A 20,657-nucleotide genomic window follows, 5' to 3' on the forward strand; every position below is an offset into this window, starting at 1 on the left:
CAGCAGACACTCGGTTGAAATCGTGCCAAAGGTCTCGAAAACATTGATTACAATTGCCGACGCGCGCGAACACGTCGAAACTCTCCCGTCCGCAACTTTTCTCGATTATCTGGCGCGAGTAGCCGGTTTTGTTTGTCGTGGAACGCGGAGGGTTAAACCGCGCGCGTCTATCGAGGGCTAAGACGCTCGCTATGTACGTTCCGAAACGTTTATATGCATACGATGGTGTGTGCGTGTGTGCAGGCGCGCGCTCGCGCGCTTAGAGGATCGATAACTTCTTCTTTAATAACTTATTACAGTACTTTATTAAACTCGTTAAGTTCGTAGATTACCTAAATATACACTCTGCGGCGAATTTCGGTACACGTCGATTTCTGAGTCCTGTATCGTAACACGAATGGGTACGTGTGTGTATGCGTGTGTCGTGTGCGGGTGTGTGTCTTTCTTTTCCTTTTTTTTAATTCCTTTTTTTTTTGTTTGCGCGTTCGGGGCGTCGTCGGCGAACGACTTCGGCGCGTGAATCGTTTCGGCGCGATTTTTCTGTTCTCTTTTTCTTTTTCCTCGTTTTCTTTCTGTTTTTTCTCTCGTAGATATCGTGATTGTTCGCGTCCCGACGGTGGACGACGCTTGCGGAACGAGCGTTACGTATCGATGCATTTGTGCGGTTAGGCGATACGTTCGCGAAACGGCAGTCTTTTCTACGCTATCGTACGATCGAACGTATATGCAGTTTCGTTACAGCGCGCCGATTTGCCTGTTTCTAGCTCTGTTTTTTTTTGTTTTCTTTTTGTTTGTTTTTTTTTTTTTTTGATATTTTGTATTTTGTTACTTTTTTTTTGTTAGCACTCGATTACGGCGTTCTCGCTACCGCGCCGTACGGCGTGTAAATTATAAATTTGATCGACGTGCGTGTTACATCATCGATGGGACCGTCTTCGCGCAATTTGCTAAATTATTCGTTCATTTATTTCGTTACGTTACCGCCCCTTGACCCTCGAATGAAATTGTAAATTCGATTACGCGCGTGTTGCTTCATCGATACCGGGTGTCTCGTGTTTACGACATCGCGCGATCACGGTCCCCATTTTTCTTTTTATACAAAGCGCATCTTACATGTCAAAAATATGTATATATGTATATATTTATATGCGTACCACGCACGCGAGAAATTATGGTCGACGAGTGTCTCTACGTTTTACCAGAGGATGTAACCACCGCGTTTTCTGTATCATTATTTATCATGTTTTTCACGATCCTTATAGATTATTCGCTGTTCACGAGTAAGAGCAATAGCGCGACGATAAGACGAAAAAAGAAAGTGTACCCAAAGGGGTTCGAAATGTTAGGAAACGTGGAAAGTTAGCGGTTCGATCGCGATCAAAGAAGAATGAAGAGGGAGACAAAAAAAAAATAAACAATCGTGTACAGTGGGGGGAGGAAATGAATAGAATAGGGGACAAAGCTGTTTGTTGAGACGGATAAAAGATATTTTATCGACCGTGCCGGCCTGGTTCCGCGAAGAAAAGATGGCATGACATAATGGAGCCTCAGGGGGAGGGGGTAGGTGGATAGTGTGTCTCGTAGAGGGCGAGACGAAGAAAGAAGAAGTAGTTTTCGCGTAATATAAAACAGTATTCTTCGGTCCACGGTGTTGCTCGCAAGTTCTACGGAACGTGCGACGATCAACTAAAACCGTATCGAATATCGTTAAGCGTTTCTACTTTCGATCCCGTATCACTTGACCGTCCTCTGGCACGTGGGCAAGTTTACCCTGAAGAATACATTGAGCTCTATCAACGAGGCTAATATAAGGAACACGGCATACATACACAAACAGGCACGGCCTACTTTTCTATCGAGCTGAAACTTATTCGAGGCAAAAGCAATATAGAGTAGCATCAATGTGGACAACAACGATATGGCGCTGTACTCAAGCCCGCCGGAGTTTATACTGATGTAATGTTTTCCAGGCTGCGTCGGCGAGAACGAGGATTTAATTAACCACGGTAGTCCCAAGCACAACAGTATGTCGAAGGTGTTGGATCCTATCGAGTTGCTGATACCCATTGAGCCGTGTCCTGGATATGGAACAAAACCGATCGAAACTTTCAGTTACGAGCGAGCTGTGGTTCGACTTGACGGATTAACCGTTAATTGCGACCGATGTGTATTGCTCGACGAATTGAAAAAGATCACCACCGTGGGGGAACGTTGGTCCAACCCCCTTCTCTCACAGGACGATCTCGCAGAGTCATCGATTTTTAGTTTCATCGAAAATGAACCGACAAGCGTAAACTCTCTTTTCTCTTCCTCGGAGGATCTTTTCCAATTCGTCGAGCTATACATGTATCGCTACATGTATGCTCGACTAATTAAAAAAGATCCTCATGGTGGGGGAACCGATTCGGTCATTGCTCTCCCACCGGGTTAACCAATGGAATGTCTTTATTCTCGTTCGATTGTTCCAAATTCAAAAATGCTTTACCCCCTTCGAACAGTGTCGAATCTACGCGATCGCTCGATCATTACCCCCACCGCGCACAGACCACTCCCCCCGGGGATCTTTTTCGATTCGACGAGCTATACATACGCGTCCCGCTTTACCTTGTTTCGCCACTATGACGCTCGACACAGCTTCCGGGACGCTGGTACCAGCCGCGAGGAAAGTGATACCCATCACGGAATCCGGTATCTTCAGGGTGTCCCCTGAAAAAAGGAAAAGAAATAAAAAAAAAAAAAAGGAATCGTTGGCTCTCCACGCGCGATAAAAGTTTCTATTCGCGGTGGTCGGTGATTTCTTTACCGATTATGGTGATCATCCACGCGACTACGTAGCTCAACGATCCGATCCAGATGATGCACATGAGAAACGTGACGGGGAACCAATTCTTGAAACGGGGCTTCTCGCAATCCGGTATCGTGCACATGAATATAAGATGAATCGGCCATGTCATGATCCAGGCGGTTTTTCTGATCCATCCGGCTCGAGCTGGCCAAACTAGTAGCTCGTACTCGTAATCTGTCCGACATAGAAAGGAAAAAAAAAAAACATGCCGTTGAGGTTGCCAACTATCGGATATCCGGCAATGTCGAGGGTGTAGGCTCGCGTTCAAGTTCGTCGCGAAACCCGGGAACGCGTAATTCCACGAAAGCCAATGAAATATGTAAAGCCACGAAACGGGAACACGGTGGGCTTAAACCGGGCGTAGTTCTTAACTCACTTGGATCGGGATTCTCTTCTTGAGTCTTCGTTCCTCCGTTCTGTAACGGCACGTCTATATGCTCTGCTTGATTATCGCCGGCCGGTTGCACTTTGGCGGACCCCGTCAAACGAATTTCGGTGCTGCCCTCTGAAACGAAGATCAGCGATTAAGATATCGCCGCGTTGTTCGCATAATCTCTCTACCAAAGAGGTAAACACGTATTGTTGATAGACACGAGCGAAGCTTGCGATTAGGCGAACACAAACGCGCGGTGTTCCCGTACGTACACACGTACAGTTACTATGATTGTATCTACGTACGGCATTCAATAGCACGCGTAGCGTTTCGTAAGATTACAAATACCGAGGAGATATCGATTCGGTCGAATCCGAGACAATTCCGGCTCGAGAAGCATCCCGAGAAGGTAGATCGAAAGATCGCTCCTGGGTAAGAGGAATGCGATACCGTGAACAATGGGAACGTTGAGGGCTGACAAAACAGTTACTATAGTTATATCTACGTATGGTGTTCGATAGCGTGGCGTGTTTCGTAAGATTACAAATATCGAGGCGGTATCGATTCGGTCGAAACCGAGACAGTTCTGGCTCGAGAAGCATCTCGAGAGGATAGATCGAAAGATCGTTCCTGGCTAAGAAGGAGGCGATACCGCGAACAGGGGGAACATGGAGGCTGACTAGAACGTCTGACTAGGTACCGTTGAAGCTCCTTGCAGGATTGCTTTCTTTTCTCATCGCGCGTACAGCACGAATAAGGGAACACGTTAAACAATTTTTTCTCGCTCGTTCCTTGTACAACTAACTTTCACTCCTCCTTATTATATCACGTGTAAGTGGAATATGGACAAAGTTAAGTAATTTTTCTCGAAGCTTCTCGAAGACCCAACACCCCTCAGATTCCTTCCACATTCGATCTTTTCTACTCTGGTGTAACACGCGGACCGAATACAGCGATCTCGTAGAATCTACGACAGTTCTTCTACAAACTCGAACCCAGTACTATCCTCGTGATCCTTGGAATCGCTCGTCGAAAGTAAAAACGAGAAATTCTTCGCGAAATGAAAGCTTCCGAATCCGTCGAGTACGGCCCTGTGTGCGGCACCTTGGTGCGAAAACGCAGATTCGGAGGTTAGCGCACAGTCAAGGTACACCTTCGCCGCTCTCGAGCGTGCCCGATCGCTATATTCGTTCCACCCACTATATTTAGTACGGACGATTCTGTGTTCGTCGAGTGGACTTGTTGGTTTCTCACCCGCGGCGAGTCGGTGGTCGTCCGGTGACGACGGTTCGTCGACGTTGTGCGTACGGAATCGTGTGCACCGTTGAAACGATTTGTCCCAGTACATGACGGCTATGTAGACAATGTACAGTAACACCAGCGCCAACGCCTCGTACCATTCGACTCGCTCGTCGTGTATGATGCATATCAGAATGGCGACCGTGACGCCGTAAGCGAGACAGTCTCTGCTGACCGGCCACCAGTCCAGGGGAACTACCTGTGCACATCGATCGACATACGTGAACCGTTTTCGCGTTTCAATCGAACGATCTTTTCCCCCCTTCTCCGAGAAACTTGAAGGTTTCGATTTCAGGAGAAAAATAAATAAAGAAAGAAAAAAAAGAACTTACCATTCCGGCGCCAATGCCGCAGCAGGCTGGCACAGCGAGGATATTGAATACAGCCGAACCTACTATTGTCCCGACACCGATGTCACCTTCGGTGATAAACGTACCGATCGCGTTCACGAACAATTCCGGTGCCGACGTTGCCGCAGCCATGAATGTAGCGCCCGCCACGTCCTTGGACATCGAGAGCGCTGAAATTTCAAGAATTTCCCTCGATATTGGCAGCCGTTTCCGTGATACGGAACAGATCGTTTCTTTTCTATTCTCCACGGACGGAGAGAGACACAGAGAAAAAGAGAGAGCAGCCGAACAGCCCCTACGGTGGGTTCGTAGGATCGAGTCTGTCGAGCCAAAAAGCTCTCGCAAAAAAGAAATCAACGTAGAGAGAAAAGGAAGATGGATATTTCTTACCGTGACAAATTTTTTCCACTGCGGGAACAAAGAATTTGTCGCATACTACTGCTAACGCGATAAATAGATAAAGCGAAACGATCACGTGTACGACGACAGCTCCGCCTTGCCTTTGCTTCTCGTCGAAAAGATCGTGTGGGAAATCTTCTATCGCCGGGGGTGTACAATTTATACCTAGAACGAAGTGAAACTTTTAACAATGTGACAAGGAATTTAAAAAAGAAAGAAAACTATATATATACATATATATATTTATATATATATATTTATATATATATATATATATGTATATGTATATGTATATGTGTATGTATATATAGAAAAAGATGTTCGTTGGGAGAAGAATCGATCGATTTGAAAAATTCGTGGATCCGAGAACGGAGGTGCAAGAGGTGTACTCGAGGATCATCGAAGGGATGCTCCAGTTCTTCATCCCCCGTCTCGAAACGTCGATCGTCGATGACGTCGAGATTGCGCGTGGTTCGTCATCGATCGATACGGTCGTGTGTCCCTTTCTTCGCCGCGTTGCATCGTATTCGTTCCGTCGATTTTGGGCAAGCCCGTTGCATAAGTTTCGACGACCTTGCTCGCGGTAGCTGGGCAGAGCGCACTTGAACACAAACGTCGTACGCACACTTCACTCGGTGATTACGAATCACGGATAGTTGGTCACATTCGCTCATCGTACACGGTGAGCACAAACATAATCAGTTCACTGACCTTCGTCGTTCATCCAGCCGGATACGTACGTATTCGCTGTAAAGTTTCGCGTTCGTGGAGCTGATAGCTAAAACCTTAAGCGGTTAGAACTTGCCCCGCGACGACCGATGATGACGATGATTACTATCGCGGCTTGCACTCGTCAACAATTACACTCGAAGATAAACGATCGCCCATGGCTCGACAAACGGTTGCTCGTGTGTGTCGTGCGGACTCCGTCGATAATTCGAGTCAAATCTATCGTTAAAACGCGCACGAAGCCTCGCGATTTACGTTGGCTCGACTCGCGTCGTATAAACACCGGTGCTTTTAGAACGGAGCTACAATCCGACGAACCACGATGAAAAGTAGCTGGTTTGACCCTGACGGGTCTTTCTCGACCCGTCGCCCCTCCTCCACAACGGAAGCTGGTGCAACCAATGCTTCCGAATTTCCTCGGTTCGTGCAGCACGAGTGTGTACGCAACGACTGTCGTTTACATCTCGATCGATTTTTCTTGCAAAACACGAAAACCGTACTAAACGAGAATATTAACATCTAGGGAAGGCTGACGTACAGGATCGTGATTATTACACGAAACACGGCTAGAAATTCGTCCGATTTGTATAAAAATTGTACCGTTCGAGAACCATACACCAATGTACGAAGAATACTTTATAAGTTGGCATATGGATTTTTAAAAAAATATAATTTCCTGTAGGATCTTAGATGATTTTCGCACGTTAAGTACAATTTGTATATTTTATCGAAGAAATCCGATCGCTGGCGTACAATTTTAAGCGATGATATTTTTAAAGATCTCGAACCGTCGAGAGGAAGAACGCTTCGGGTTCGTGATAAGCGCGTAATGTTTTCGAACATTCGCAGAAGACGCGAGAGGACGAAACGTACGCGAGTTAACGACACAATTTTGTAATAATTTCCTCTGGTCGATACCCAATCCGTAATCCAGGTCGATGTTTACGAACGAAAAGCACAACACGGTGGCTAAACGGAGAAACACGCGGCCTCGATTACGCAAGTGGGCCAATCGCCGCGATAAACGGTGCTGCGTCGGATATAAAAATCTCACGACTACCGAAATCCAGGAGGCGGCTTGTTTCTCATTTCCACGAAGCTACTCAATGGAAACCATTCCCACGCGCACTCAAAGACAAATCGCCGAGCGGTCGTTGCGACCGTTCCCCCGATGGCGGTCTAGTTTCTCTCGACAAATGTGCATTTTCTTTCATTTTTTTCCCAAAATTTATCCACGAGAGGTAAGAAAGAAAAACACGCGAAAAAATTCGATGGTTTGGAAAATTTCAAAGCGCAGGGGAATTTTGTCGGTAATTTTTTTTGTTATTTCAAGAATACGCGCAAAGTTCGAATCGTATTTTCGTATCACCGCGGTGAAAAGCAGCACCCAAACCACGTTGCAACGACGATAAGCCAACGATGAAATATTATACACAAGGCCAAGAAGGAAACGCCTCGTTAAGGTAGCCCATTGCTTCAAGTTTAAAGAACTCGTTACGATACAACCGTGCTTTCGTCGAATTTCTTCGCAACGAATTACCCTCGTCGATCATCGCTCATTAACGGTTAGGCTACGGGACCGAGCGAGGGAACTGTCTCGAGACGTGTTTTCGTGCGAGCCTTCTTGCCAACGTTGTATCAATGGTTCTCCAATAGCGAGAGACACGCAACGTTTCCGTAATGCGACCGTGCGTGTACGTAAAATCGAGACGAAACACGATTTTTAATTACTCGCGATCGCTCGAACGAATACATACGTATTCTGTTCAACTGTCACGGACATTTGTGACGAAAAGACAGGGGGACAGTTACCAAACTCCGCGGGAAATTCGCAAAGAATACGGTTACGAAAGTAAGCGGAAATTTCTTTCGAAATTTAATTCCTTTGCGTTTCGCGCGCTGAAAAATTGAAACTACAGTCTAAACGAAATGTAACGATCGTATGTATTCGGTTCGAGCTCGGTTCAACGATTGGTGTATTTTTTCGCGTTCTTTTCAAGCGTGTACCGAGGATCACTTTTTTCTCTCCCGCGTAAGTACCGCGTTCATTTTCAATGTTTAATATTCTTTTTCCAATAATGTCCAGCACGGTGGTACGCGCGTCGTAACGATCGAAAATTCGAACTGTTTCGAACGATGATCGTTTTGCGAGCCGTTTCGAACGAAAATCAACGTAGTTCGGCCCGACTCCTCGTACTTTCCGCGTGTCCATTGTTTTTCGTACGTGAGTTCTCTCGGTGATTTTTCTCCTATGATTTCCTTACTGGCGACGTAACGAAGCGAACGATGCACGTATTGGTGTCTTGTACAGGTTATACAGCTGTATAGCTGATGTGACTTCCTACCGATTAAGCAACCTAAAGAAGTTAAATTGCTCTCATTCAAGTTGGCAGAGGAGATGCCATTCATGTCTAATGTACGTCGTATAAACTGGATGTAACGTGGCTTGGCCACTCGGTGTCGAACGGTTTCGTCCCGTTGGAAACAAACGAGCAGTCATCGGCTCGGTTGTCGATCGTTAATCGTCGGTGGTCAATTAGCGATCAATCGAACCGCCCACGCGTTGCTCCGTGCATCGTTTGGAAAGACCTCGATGATTTTTACTCGGTCGTTCGGTGGCAATTTCGTCGTTGATCGCGATCTACGACGCGCGACGAACGGAAAGAAAATGAAAAAAAAAAAAAAAAAAAGGAGAGAGAAATACGTATACAGAGAACCGACCCCGCGATTTTTCTTTCAGCGGTCTCTCGGCAATTATAACGATCTCGCTCGTTAATCCTCGAGTCTTGCACTCGACCGACTATTACGTATCATTGACATCCCGTCGTTTTTCCGCTAATACCGCTCTCCGTGGTTCGCGATTCGCGCTGATACCCGGGGCAAAAGGGGTCGTCTTATTAAATTTCCACGATGCAAAAGCGCTTCGACGTTTCTCTGTGTTTCTTTTCTATTTTTTTCTTCTTCGTCCTCTTCATCGTAACACAAACGACGAGCCGTCGTTTCTTATGCAACGATTCTCCCTCGAATCTTTTCGATTCATTTCTTGCATCCTACTCGACTCTGTTTTCGTGTCGGATCCACCTTTGAATTTGCCTCTCGTTAAGAACGGCGATGCGCAGAGAGAATTAATTCTGCAACGATTTCGAACGTAATCTCCCCTAACGATTTCGCGACGACGATACTTTTTCAAATTTTTACAAAAGCGACGCGTCTGCTTCTCGATTGTAAATTCGAACGATACGAGTCGCAACCCCCGACCGGTGTACGTGTTACGAATTCCACGATCTTCGCGAATACGATTGTGTACTCACCGACCAGCTGATTAATCGTTGACATCGATAATACGATTTTCGAACCGATTCCCGACGCACGTAGATCGCAGAACATCGAAATATACCCGTTGATAAATTACCAATAGACATCGTAGGAATATCGTGCACGAGACGGAAAGAAACGCGAAGTTGTTACAACGACACGGAGAGAGGGAATCGGGTACAATTTGTCGACCGATTAAGCTATTCGGACCAACCTATGGAAATACCTTCGATTCGCGTGAAATCCTTCCATCGTTAAACCACAGAGAACGGTTGCGAAACGACGTCTATTGAATTCGCTCCGCGACGACGCGAAAGAATTTGATCTATTTTTCTGGTTTTTCTTTTCGGTTTTATTACCCCCGGGTTTCGCGTGCGAGTCTTCTCGATCGCAAAAAAAAACCCCCGCTTTCCGTGCGAGAAGAGAAAGAGGTAAGGAAAAAAAAAACGATTCGTCGACGAACCGAATCACAAGTACCAGTTACGCGATATAATACGCAACGCCGCACGACACACCTGGTTCGCTCGATCCTTCAACGATTCAAGATGCACCATTTTTGCGAAAAATCTCTCTTATCTCTCGCCTCATACGAATCTTTTGCCATTCTTCTTCGGTTCTCCCTATGGTTCCACCTCCTCCGGGGGGTCACCTCCTCCTGTACACCTCCTCCACCTCCCAAAGCCTTTTCCTCTAGGTTCTATCTTCGTCTACTCTTTCCTCTGTTGTTGTTGCTCGCTGATGCTGGTGGCTGGTTCCATCCTGCTGTTCCTCCTCCTCCTCCTCCTCCTCCTGCACCTTCCTCCACCTTCCATCATTCTCCTCCTCCACCCGCTCTTCCTCCACCTCGTCCTCATCCTCCTCCTCCTCGTCCTCCTCCTCAGCCACCTCCTCCTCCACCTTCTCCTTCTCCACCACCTCCTCCTCGCGTTGTTCGATACTTTAATTCCCACTTTTTAATATTATCCAGGTTTCTACCTGTCACGAACCTCGAAACACAACCCTCACCTGATCGTCCCGATCGACAAACTGTTCCCGTATTGCGCCGCGGTGCTCATTGGTTTCCGATAATATTGCAAAAATATATTCGAACGAACCTCCTCCTAAGTCAGACGTATCCATGTTGTCAATCCCGTTGTCACACATATACTACATTAACAACTACTCCGAAGTCCGGCAGCGTTTGTTGGAATCGCCCCTCCCTCTGACTCTTCTCTTCTCATCTCTCGCGCATCGCGCCTGCTGAATCGTGCCGCGGTCAAAATGCGAAATCGTCATTGCACTAATCGTCGTTATGGCTTCCTCGAAAATTGAACGTCGCCGGCCTGTGTGTGTGTATTTCGTTCCGACCACTTGACGAGCCGAGCTGTTTTTCTTTTTTTTTTTCCTTTTTTTTTTCTTCGCATTCTTTCTGCATTCGGTTGCTTCTATGATCCAATTGCGCGAGACGGCCGGTTGCGCGAAACCCGGGCGTCTCTCTCTCCTTTCGACGATGAAAATCGTTCTCAAAAGGGGGCTCGAGGCTTTCTTGGAAATCTTTGAACGAAAAATCGGACATTTTTCCTCGTTCGATCGCATTTCGTCGATCGCGGCACACGAGAACGTCGTCCCGAACCGATCCGAGCGGACAGAACTCGACAATCGGTCGATTCCACGCGCGCGACGAAATTTGGAAAATTTTTTCTCTCGAAAGGAACTATATATTTCACGGTGTGCATTCCAAAAGCTACTCGACCGATCGAATCGTACGACGATATTTATCTAGAGAGCGAATCCACTGGTATTTTTATTCTTTGGATCGATTTGAGAAGAGACGGAGAAAAGCCAAAAAAGATGGAATATTTTTAATCGCAGGTCGATTTTCTTCGTTTTTCCAAACCCCGGTTTCGAGATTGTTGCGCCCGATCGATAAACTGATTTATCGTCTACTAATTTACGTTTCGATTCGTTTGTTCGTAGCGGAGAAACAACGTGAAAGAAACGAGTTTCTAAAATTCGTAGCTGGAATTCGGGGAACGAACCGAGTTATGCGACTTTAACGCACGCGCATCGTAGCTGGTGGTTGAGGACGCGTGGGTTTTTTATTTGATTTACGGCTATTATCTGTAATTACAACTATTTGCCTTATTATTGGAATTATTCTTCTACGAGTTATGGACCTCGATTAACGGATTAGGCTTCGTTAGTATTCCAAACCTCGTTCGAAGTGCACCGAAAACCGTCGAGCTGTTTTTCTCTTGAAATTATTCGGAATATTTGGAAAATCTATGGGACAGTTTTATACACATATCGCGGTTTGAATTGAAAAATAATTTTGCAATCGTCTCTAGCTTTAAAAAACGTAAACAGAAGGAAAGTAACTTTACACGATTTTTTACGTATATTCTAAACTCGACGTTATTTTCGTTAAGTATAGAGTAAAGATTAATTCGTAGAATATTGTACGGAAAACTTATCGATAAGGATTCAACAGGAATAATTAAAAAAAAAACCAAAAAAAACACGATTTACGGTAAATAATGCACGGTAGCAAACGTATTAACTTACACCCACAATGTTTTGTAATTATCTACTTTTTACAGTTTGACGAAAGATGCGATACGTTATCCAGGTGATTAAGTATGTTATCTCCGTGCGTACAAATTTGTGAGTCACTGTTTCGTGGATGTATCGCTGCGAACCGAGTAGCATGAATGCTGGTGCGATTACGAGGAACAGGAGAAGAAGGTAAATAAATAAACGAAACGAGCAAATCGTGAAGAAATCGTCGAAGCATCGAAAATGGAGTAGCAAGAATAAAACGATAGAACTTCGACAATTGCAAGAAGATGGAACCATAGAGCAAGCATCGAGGTGCGTGCAATAATCGAGGTAACCAATCGACGAAGAAACAACCCTACTTACACGGTATCGACCGCCACCATTGGCCACTGTTGTCCCTTCCACCTCCAACTTTGCTCGTTGCTAAGCAACAATGTTTTCGCGCAACTTTCAAGGTTCTACTGTCCCGATAAAATAATAGAAACGATAAATTACACTCGACCGAATTAACCGCGCAAGTTTCTTTTCGAAAAAAACCAATTCATCGTTCCCCGAACGTGCAACAATCTAATTAATATTTTGTACGCTCGTCCTAAGCCTCGATTAAACATTTTACACGGTTAGGCGTATCTCTCGATAGATCTCGGACATGTATCGTCAATATTTTTTTATCTTCGAGCCGTACTTTAAAATAACTTTTCGATAAGTGGCTTTGTTCTACTAATTTTCAGCTGCCTTCGACCTTCGTCTTGGTAAAACGATCTCCGCGGTTAGGCGTATCTCTCGGCATTCCTCGATCCAGTATCTTCGTGCCACGCTTTAATTAAACTTCCACCTGCTACCAATTTTCACCCGGTTTTAAGGCTACCTTCGACCCAAATTCGCGGAAAATTAAAATTTTCGCGTATTAATTTCGGCCGCGCAACACGGTATCGTTTCGGTCCTCTCTGAACTTGAAAAACCACGTTGCGGTTCGCTCTGGTATCTCTGGTATCTCTAGTATCTAGTATCCGACGACGATAGATACAAAACGTGTCTTCTCCGCGTTTGAAATCGGTAACGATTCACGATCGACGACGATACAACGCGCGCGTGTTTAATTATTGGCGCTCCAGTAGCGGGAACACTTACCTTTCCATAGATTATCAAACGAAGGGATGTCTTGTACTCGGCTTTGTGTAGTATCTTATCAGTGTAAAGTTGAGACCGATAATGGCCGTAAACGAAAAATATCGACGTGTTGTGCCGTTCGACAACGCGAATCGAAATCAGTATCGAAACGGAACGAGACGTCGTCGCATCGTTGACCCGATTCACTGAAAAGCTACCAATCGACCGATCCAAATCGAGAGACAATTAATTAACACAATGGCGCGCAAGCACGGCCGAATGTTGGGCTATAAATTAGTCTGCATGATCGTCGTACCGACGATATACTTGATTTTCGTAAACGCGTTAGCCATGTTTCTTCCAAACAGCGCGGAGACTGCGGTGAAACCTACGGACACGCGTAAGTTTCGTTTTCTCAATCCCACGAGTGTTTCATCCCTGTTCGTACGATTTCTATTCAAATACACGTACACGTCCGTAACGTAGCCAGAGAGACACGCATAACCAGTACGGAGTTCGCGAAAATGTTTTTCGCAACTCGAGCGCTCGGTGGTCGTTCGCATACCGCGAACGATTTCGTGCGTCCGGTTCCAGCGAACGAACGCACTATTAACGACCAGCGATAACGAATAAAACGACAATTACACGCGTAGAAGCGTTCGAGAAACGCGATCACAATGTGTGCACGTAAGGCGGTGTACGTACGACGTGCGTGGAACGAGAGAAAGAACGCGTATTACATCCACATATATCGCGATACGAAAATTTTAGAATGAATCATTACGTAACGTGCTTATTGTATAATATCTGGTATCATCTACGTCGCGATTTATACACCTATCTCGTGGTCAACAAATTACAAAAGTACGATGCACGAACGGACTGGAAGCATTCCCTTGGGCATCCATTTTTCTTTCCTCGTGTTGTCGGCGGTGAAAAAGAATTTTCCAGACGTTTGGAACAATCCTCTTCCCTTCGACTCGATTTTTTCACCACCCCGAATTGTTGTGCACGGCATCGCAAAAATTTCGAGGTTTCTTCCGCGCGACCTTCCCCTCCGACTCCATTTTTATTTCCTCGCGAAGAATTCGAGTACCTTTCTCCACCATTCCATTTCTTGTCTTCTTCATCGTATTGTTACACGTCGAAAAAAAAAAAAAATATATATATATATATATATATTTCCAGTTATTTCCAACTTGTTTTCGAACGACTTCGTTTGTTCCTTTCTCCTCTCCCGTATCGTTGTTAAATAGGCCACAAGGATTGACGAGAATTTCTCTCTTTCAAGGGTTTCGCAAGCTCTTGCAATTAGAGCCTGTTACCCTGGCACCAGATGCAATCAATTGCACTCCACCAGCGATCAAAGAGTTCCCTTCTGATGGTCTAACGCGGCAGCAACGACAATCGGGGCTGATAGTGATACATTTTCTTATAGCGATTTACATGTTCCTGTTGCTGGCCATTGTTTGCGACGACTTCTTCGTGCCGTCTCTACAAAAGATCTGCGAACGTGAGTTGTTTCTATGATTTTTCCGTTCGACGATGTGGTTGTTCGGTAAAAATCGGCTGTCCGAGTTTCGATCGCGAGCTCTTATCGCGTAGATTGGGGAACCGAGTCGAGAGAATTACGTGTACGGTTTCCAGGTACCAACGTGACGGAGGACGTCGCAGGAGCGACCATAATGGCGGCGGCCAGCTCCAGCCCGGAATTGTTCATCAACGTCGTAGGAACTTTCGTCACGGAAGGAGACTTGGGCGTCGGCACGATCGTTGGTTCCGCCGTCTTCAACGTATTGGCTGTGCCCGCCTGTTGCGGTTTATTCGCGAATCAGGTGAGACCGTTCGCAAAATTTTCAATCGCCCAAATCTTCCTCCCGAATCATTGGTTAATTTCTTTACGATAACATCTGTCCCACTCGTAACCGATCCTGGATGTTTAAATATACGGTGTCTCGGTCAAAGACTACACTCAAATATCTCTCTTTTCAACCACATAAAAATTGTTCGTTTCAAAAGGGGCGAACCGGTGACAAAAAAATGTAATACTCACCTCTTCTTATTTTTTTCGAGTTTTTCGAACGTTACACTATTCGCCAGAAACGCGTACTTTGCGATCGTGTGGGCCTTTGTTACTTGAGGTACTTCATATGTGGTAATTATCGCGAGAATTGTATCGCGAATTTAACCAGAAGTATTTTTTTCTTCTGTATTTCGATTCCACGCTCTTGTCGTTTGCTCGAAAATTAGATCGGTAGTTTGTTTATTTTTTTAAAGAGCCGAAAGTTCTTTATTCGTTGGTACGATTTAATGCGTGACGTCTTCGTCGATTTAAAGCGGTGCTTCTTTCTCAAATGCAGAGACAAGCGAGAGGAAAATGGAGAATCGTTGAGAAAAAAGAAAATTTTATTCGCAGGTATTGAGCCTGGACTGGTGGCCCGTAACGCGGGACACCATCGCGTACACGATTACGGTCGGGTTATTAATTTTCTCGCTGCGGAACGGCCGCGTCGAGTGGTACGAGGCGCTGATCCTCATCTTTTTCTACGTTCTATACATTTTGAGTACGTACTTGGTAAATCGTTCGACGAATCGTTCACGATCGAGAACCAGACTAGTAACCATATCCGTTTGCATCGTTTCAGTAATGTGTTTCAATCGCACCATCAACGAGTTTCTCCAACGTTTGACGTGCAGGAGGAAAAAGTACAAAAATCTATCCGAAGAGAGCCCCCTGATCGATAGTGGCAAGTAACACTCTCCTCGTTGCGTCGACGTTGCAAAAAGAAAATTGAAAATTGATACGCAACTTTTTATTTTTCAGACATGAAACACTCGGACATCAAGCTGTTGGAGTCCGGGGAAGTGGACGAGTCGCGTAAATAATTACTATACTTCGTATAACGTATTGTTAAACCTTAAATGCGTAATTGCTTCTACGAAACTCGCGCAAAGATTGGTCGAAGAACGATACGTGTCCAAAATTAGACACTTTTAAACAATTGGACATTTTCAAAACTCTGTGCAAAACACATAGAACTACACCGGGACCAAGAACGGTGCAAAAGAAGCTTCAAATTTAACAAGCGCGAACAATTGTTTTCTCAAATACCTCGAAATCTGATTCCCGGGCTCGTACCATTCTTCGACTCGTTCGATTGCAAAAATTATTTTGCTCGTTGTATAAAAAGCAAATAGAAACGCTGGTACGAAAATATGGCATAAACGCGAGAAAGAGAACACAGCGTTAAGAGACGCTAGTATACTTATCTGTACCTATCTTAGAACTTTGCAAGCACACGCATTTCAAGGTTTTCACGATGAACTCTTTCTCTGTCTCTCTCTCTTTTTCTTTTTTTTTTCAAATTCGTCAAATTCTTTTCAGTCGAGATCGTGAACATGACGAGCTGGCCAGAACCGATGTTGGAGAGATTGTGGTGGGTGATAACCTGGCCGATCAATTTCATACTCCTGATCACGATACCAGACTGTCGGAGAAATTCCTTGAAATCGTGGTACCCCGTAACATTCACCATGTGCATCGTTTGGATCGCGAGCACTTCGTACATTGTCGGATGGGTGATCACCGTGATCGGTACACAATTTTGACTTGGTTTCTTTTTTCGTCCGGTTCCCCATTCATCGAACGATTCATTCGGGAACGAACGAGGAGCGGTCGGAACTTCTGTTTTCGCAGCGTCGCGTGACGATCGATCATTATTTCAGGCGATACGTTCAGGATCCCCGACTCCATAATGGGATTGACCTTTCTTGCGGCAGGAATGAGCGTACCGGAGGCTGTGTCGAGCGTTATCGTCGCGAATCAAGGTAATTCCCTTGTCTTTTTAAGTGCTCGTTTACTCGCGGCGTTCGTTACAGAAGAATGTATCGGTTGAAATAAATTGTTTCAACACCGTATACACACCGTCGACCGTGACTTACTGCGAATCGTCGCGATAATAACGATCGAGAAATAATATATACAGGTTGTACCAAAACATGTGGACGCAAGTGAAAAAAATAAGAAGAAAAGTTTGCGTAGACGTACACGCTTTTCTGTCTTTCGGTGATTCTTACGATAGAGTGGAGCTCTACGTTATAAGCAATGTTTTCGAATCTACAAGCTTCTCGAATTTAGTCGAGGGTCACTTTGAACATTTTCTGTGTACAAAGTTAACGAAATAATAACAAAATCCGTTGCGTTTTCTAAACAAGGACAAATATTGTGAAACGCATCTTTGATTCGTGGTTATTGGATCCGTCTTGAGCTCGGTTATTACGTTACAAAGATAAGAGTATTCAGCCTGAAAGAACATCGACGACCTTAAAATCTCGGGAAATATGACCTTGAGGAAAAATCATTCCCGTCGTAATACGCAAACTTTCGAATCGAACGATTTATTTCTTTGGTATTTTCACGTATACGTTAAAAGTAACGATGGTACCCGGTAAATATTTCAAGTAGATTTTCTCGAGAACCGAGCCTCGTACGAGAAAACGTTATTCCAGATTTTTCACTCACTTTTCCGCGTAAAATCACCCCCCGTTTCCTTGTACCACCAGTTATCGAACACACTTACTCAACTGGCGAGTAACGATCGCGATAATGTTATCGTGAGAAGACTGGGTTATCGTAGCGCGGCACGTGACACTATCGCGACTATTATCAAATTTGGCCAATCTTGGAATCGTTTCTTTCAAACTCCGTTCATCGACGTTCGACCGTAATTAATACCAACGACCAACGAGTTTTACTCTTTGTTCGGTTCTGTTTTTATTTTATTTTTTATTTTCACGGTACACGTTTCGCGATAAATTGAATGCGACGCGATCGAATCGACGAGTCGAGGAACGATACGTGATAAAAATTCGAGGAATCTCGAAACTGTGCGTAAAATGAATAGAAGTATGTGTCAGGATTGAGAACAGTGCAAAAGAAGTTCCTCGAATTTGACCAGTGCAAATGTGATTTCCTCAAGTAACTCAAAGTGTGCTTTTCAGAATTATAATTGTCAATTTTAGATACGTATTCGAGTGGACGAAATATTTTAACCGGAGCCCCTCTTGAATAAAAAATGTATAATAATCGATCATGGAGAAGGTGCAGCTCCAAGGCTTAACGAACGAACAGGAAGATTATAACTATATATAATTATAACAATGTATAATTGTTGGTGTCTTTCAAATTGTATATTCTTTATTTGTTCCGTTTCTTTTTCATTGCAATACGGAAACTCGCATTATACTCCATCGTTTCCAAAATGACCCGGTTGTGGTCGAAATTGCTGAATAATATTCTCGGGTCTAATAGGCGCGATAATAAAATTACGGCTCGAATAGTCGCATAATTCTATCGATATTATTTAATTATAATTTTTGGTTATTTTCAGGACACGGATCTATGGGCATAAGCAACTCGATAGGTTCGAACGTGTTCGACGTTCTGCTCTGTCTCGGACTGCCTTGGTTCCTGAAAGCAGCACTGTTCCCCAAAGTGCCCAACCAGCATTCCGTGCAAATCAATTCGCAGGGACTCGTTTACAGTTCTATATCGTTATTTTCCACTCTCGCTGTTCTTTACATCTCCCTCGTGGTCGGTAAATTTAAATTGACCAAATCCGTTGGAATCGCCTGTCTCATAATGTACGCCATTTTCTTGGTGTTTGCTTCTATCCTTGAGCTTAATACGTTCTTCGTGGTTAATTTGCCAACATGCGTTGACTGACATTCGGCCAGCCAAACGCTCGCAAATCAATTTACCACTTACCCACTGGTGGTACTTACAGGACATTTCGAACGGATCGTGCTGTTTACATCAAATTATGATGACAATTTTTATTCCTGACACGTTGCATCGCACCGTTGATATGCCCGGTGCAATACTCGACTAAAATGACCACCGTTATGTACTCGCGAACAGTTATTTAGGCTTTGAATTGATTTTCTTAAACGCGCGCGTGCGCACGTCCGTCTTTGTTTGTGTATGTATGAACTCCGCATGTATATATGTATGCATGAATGCGCGTGCGTGCGTATGTATGTAAACAAGTATGTATATATCTACATTAGACGTGTGGAATATTTTTAATAAACTTGAATATATGATTTATCATTAACAAATTATTATTAACAACAAATTATAATTTGATAATTATTATTATCATAGGAAAATTTGCAGAAAAAGAATACCACTTCGACTATAATGCTCTCCTGATACCAAAGTCTTGAAATCAACGAAAAATTTAAGCAAAGCTTCAGAAATTCATTCAAAATTCCCGCAAAATTTTAATTCGCGGAAATTCTCGGAATTTGACGTCATTTCTAAGAATCCGTGAAATCGAGCCACTTCCTCGCATATCATGTGCTCCTGACATCAAGAATCATGTAGGAAATCATGTCATCCTCAAAAAATTCCGCAAGTTGAAACTTGCAGATCGCCTCTTTTTACTTAGTATTCAGCATTAGGTGAAGGGATAATGTTACACTTAATGAATTTATTGAAACGAATTAGACTGACATTCATATTCTTAAATTTGAGAAAAGTATTAAGACCTTAATGGGCGTCACAACAATGTTTTGTATTAAGATATTCAATTGTTTCTTACATACTAATTATTCTAAATTCGCAGCCAATTAGCTCGGCACTACCCGCGACGAAGAATTGCTTTCGTCGCGAATAGTACCGATTACCAGGTCTCACCACGTGGAGGTTGCTGCGAGCAGAGACCCGGAGAGAGATAGATGGAATCAAAGTTCAATCGATCTCCCTTGACGCAAAATACAAACGAAGTTACTAAACCACAGAGATGGAAGGAATCAAAGTTCCTTCGATCTCCTGGTTTAGTTCTGCCGAGCAATTACATTATGGAAAAATGAGGCAAAATTGGGAAAGACGCGACGCGAACCGTGGAGTTGGTCTTACTAGGTCTATCCCGTTTCCCCTCAGTGGGTCCGATTCCAGAGAAAACGAGCGACGCCTCCACTCCACTAGGGAAGTGCCCCGTTTCTCTCAACTCCGCGGCAGCAAGAGAGGGTCTTATTCTGGAGGCTTTCACAGGGACCAGCAAAAATGCCTGCTCCTGTGTTCGCAACATGTCCTCTCTGGAAGCGGGCGCACCGGGAGAGACGACGATAGACCGTTTGGACCAACTACACGGCCGGTCACTTGCTCGTACAAGAAGCAGTGGTGACCGGACTGAGGAACGAAGAAGCGAGCAAAAGTAAGCTAAAGATTGGTTAATTGCTCGGCAAGATTACAGATGTTCGTACATGGTGGCCTTAAAACTAACTTGGTCTAACTAAGCTAAGAATCCCGCGGCGGTTGCGACGAGGGAGTCCTCTTCTATGTAAGAGAAACCTAAAGTCAAGACGTGATAGAAAATAGAAATGAAGTTGGTTAATGGTTAAATACGGTGACAAGAAAATAAACATGTTAATTGTTTGAAATTAATTATGATAAATGAACATGTAACAAGTACAAATTAAAATCAGAGTACAAAGAAAAATATTAAAAAAAAAAAATGGATTAAGAGAGTGGTCGTCACTACTGACCACCGCCTATCGGCGATCAGTACCGGCTACCAAAAGGGGGCCCTCCTTCCAGGTACCTAAAAATGAGACATCCGTCCAGCGCGGAGGCTCCATGTGGAATGAAATTTTCGGCAACTAGGGGGGAGTGGGGGGCCCTATATACCCCAAG

The 20,657-nt window shown here is 44.4% G+C and overlaps 2 protein-coding genes across 3 annotated transcripts in view; one reads left to right on the top strand and one right to left on the bottom strand.

The window, feature by feature from the left end:
• Positions 1-19,015, top strand: part of LOC143152282 (sodium/potassium/calcium exchanger 4) — a 24,160-nt gene extending 5,145 nt beyond the window's left edge. The window contains exons 2-10 of one of the 2 annotated variants that reach the window (XM_076322227.1): positions 11,890-12,160; positions 14,250-14,471; positions 14,606-14,793; positions 15,375-15,522; positions 15,604-15,705; positions 15,783-15,836; positions 16,344-16,553; positions 16,685-16,786; positions 18,349-19,015. In XM_076322227.1, coding sequence (XP_076178342.1) covers positions 14,405-14,471; positions 14,606-14,793; positions 15,375-15,522; positions 15,604-15,705; positions 15,783-15,836; positions 16,344-16,553; positions 16,685-16,786; positions 18,349-18,683 — 1,206 coding nt within the window. In that variant the 5' untranslated portion in view covers positions 11,890-12,160; positions 14,250-14,404 and the 3' untranslated portion in view covers positions 18,684-19,015. Of the gene's footprint in view, positions 1-11,889; positions 12,161-13,110; positions 13,359-14,249; positions 14,472-14,605; positions 14,794-15,374; positions 15,523-15,603; positions 15,706-15,782; positions 15,837-16,343; positions 16,554-16,684; positions 16,787-18,348 lie in introns of those variants that run through there. The other variant, XM_076322226.1, reaches the window with a different exon arrangement.
• Positions 288-10,516, bottom strand: Zyd (sodium/potassium/calcium exchanger zydeco). Its single transcript, XM_076322228.1, has 8 exons — positions 10,405-10,516; positions 5,258-5,431; positions 4,850-5,037; positions 4,473-4,716; positions 3,222-3,350; positions 2,804-3,019; positions 2,605-2,706; positions 288-2,078 (listed from the first exon to the last, which is right to left on the bottom strand). Exons 1-8 carry the CDS (start codon positions 10,451-10,453, stop codon positions 1,735-1,737), a joined length of 1,446 nt encoding a protein of 481 aa, XP_076178343.1. The 5' UTR covers positions 10,454-10,516; the 3' UTR covers positions 288-1,734.
• Positions 19,016-20,657: the final 1,642 nt, after the last annotated feature.

This window comes from Ptiloglossa arizonensis, chromosome 10, assembly GCF_051014685.1.
Source record: "Ptiloglossa arizonensis isolate GNS036 chromosome 10, iyPtiAriz1_principal, whole genome shotgun sequence".
Classification (NCBI taxonomy): Eukaryota; Metazoa; Arthropoda; class Insecta; order Hymenoptera; family Colletidae; genus Ptiloglossa; species Ptiloglossa arizonensis.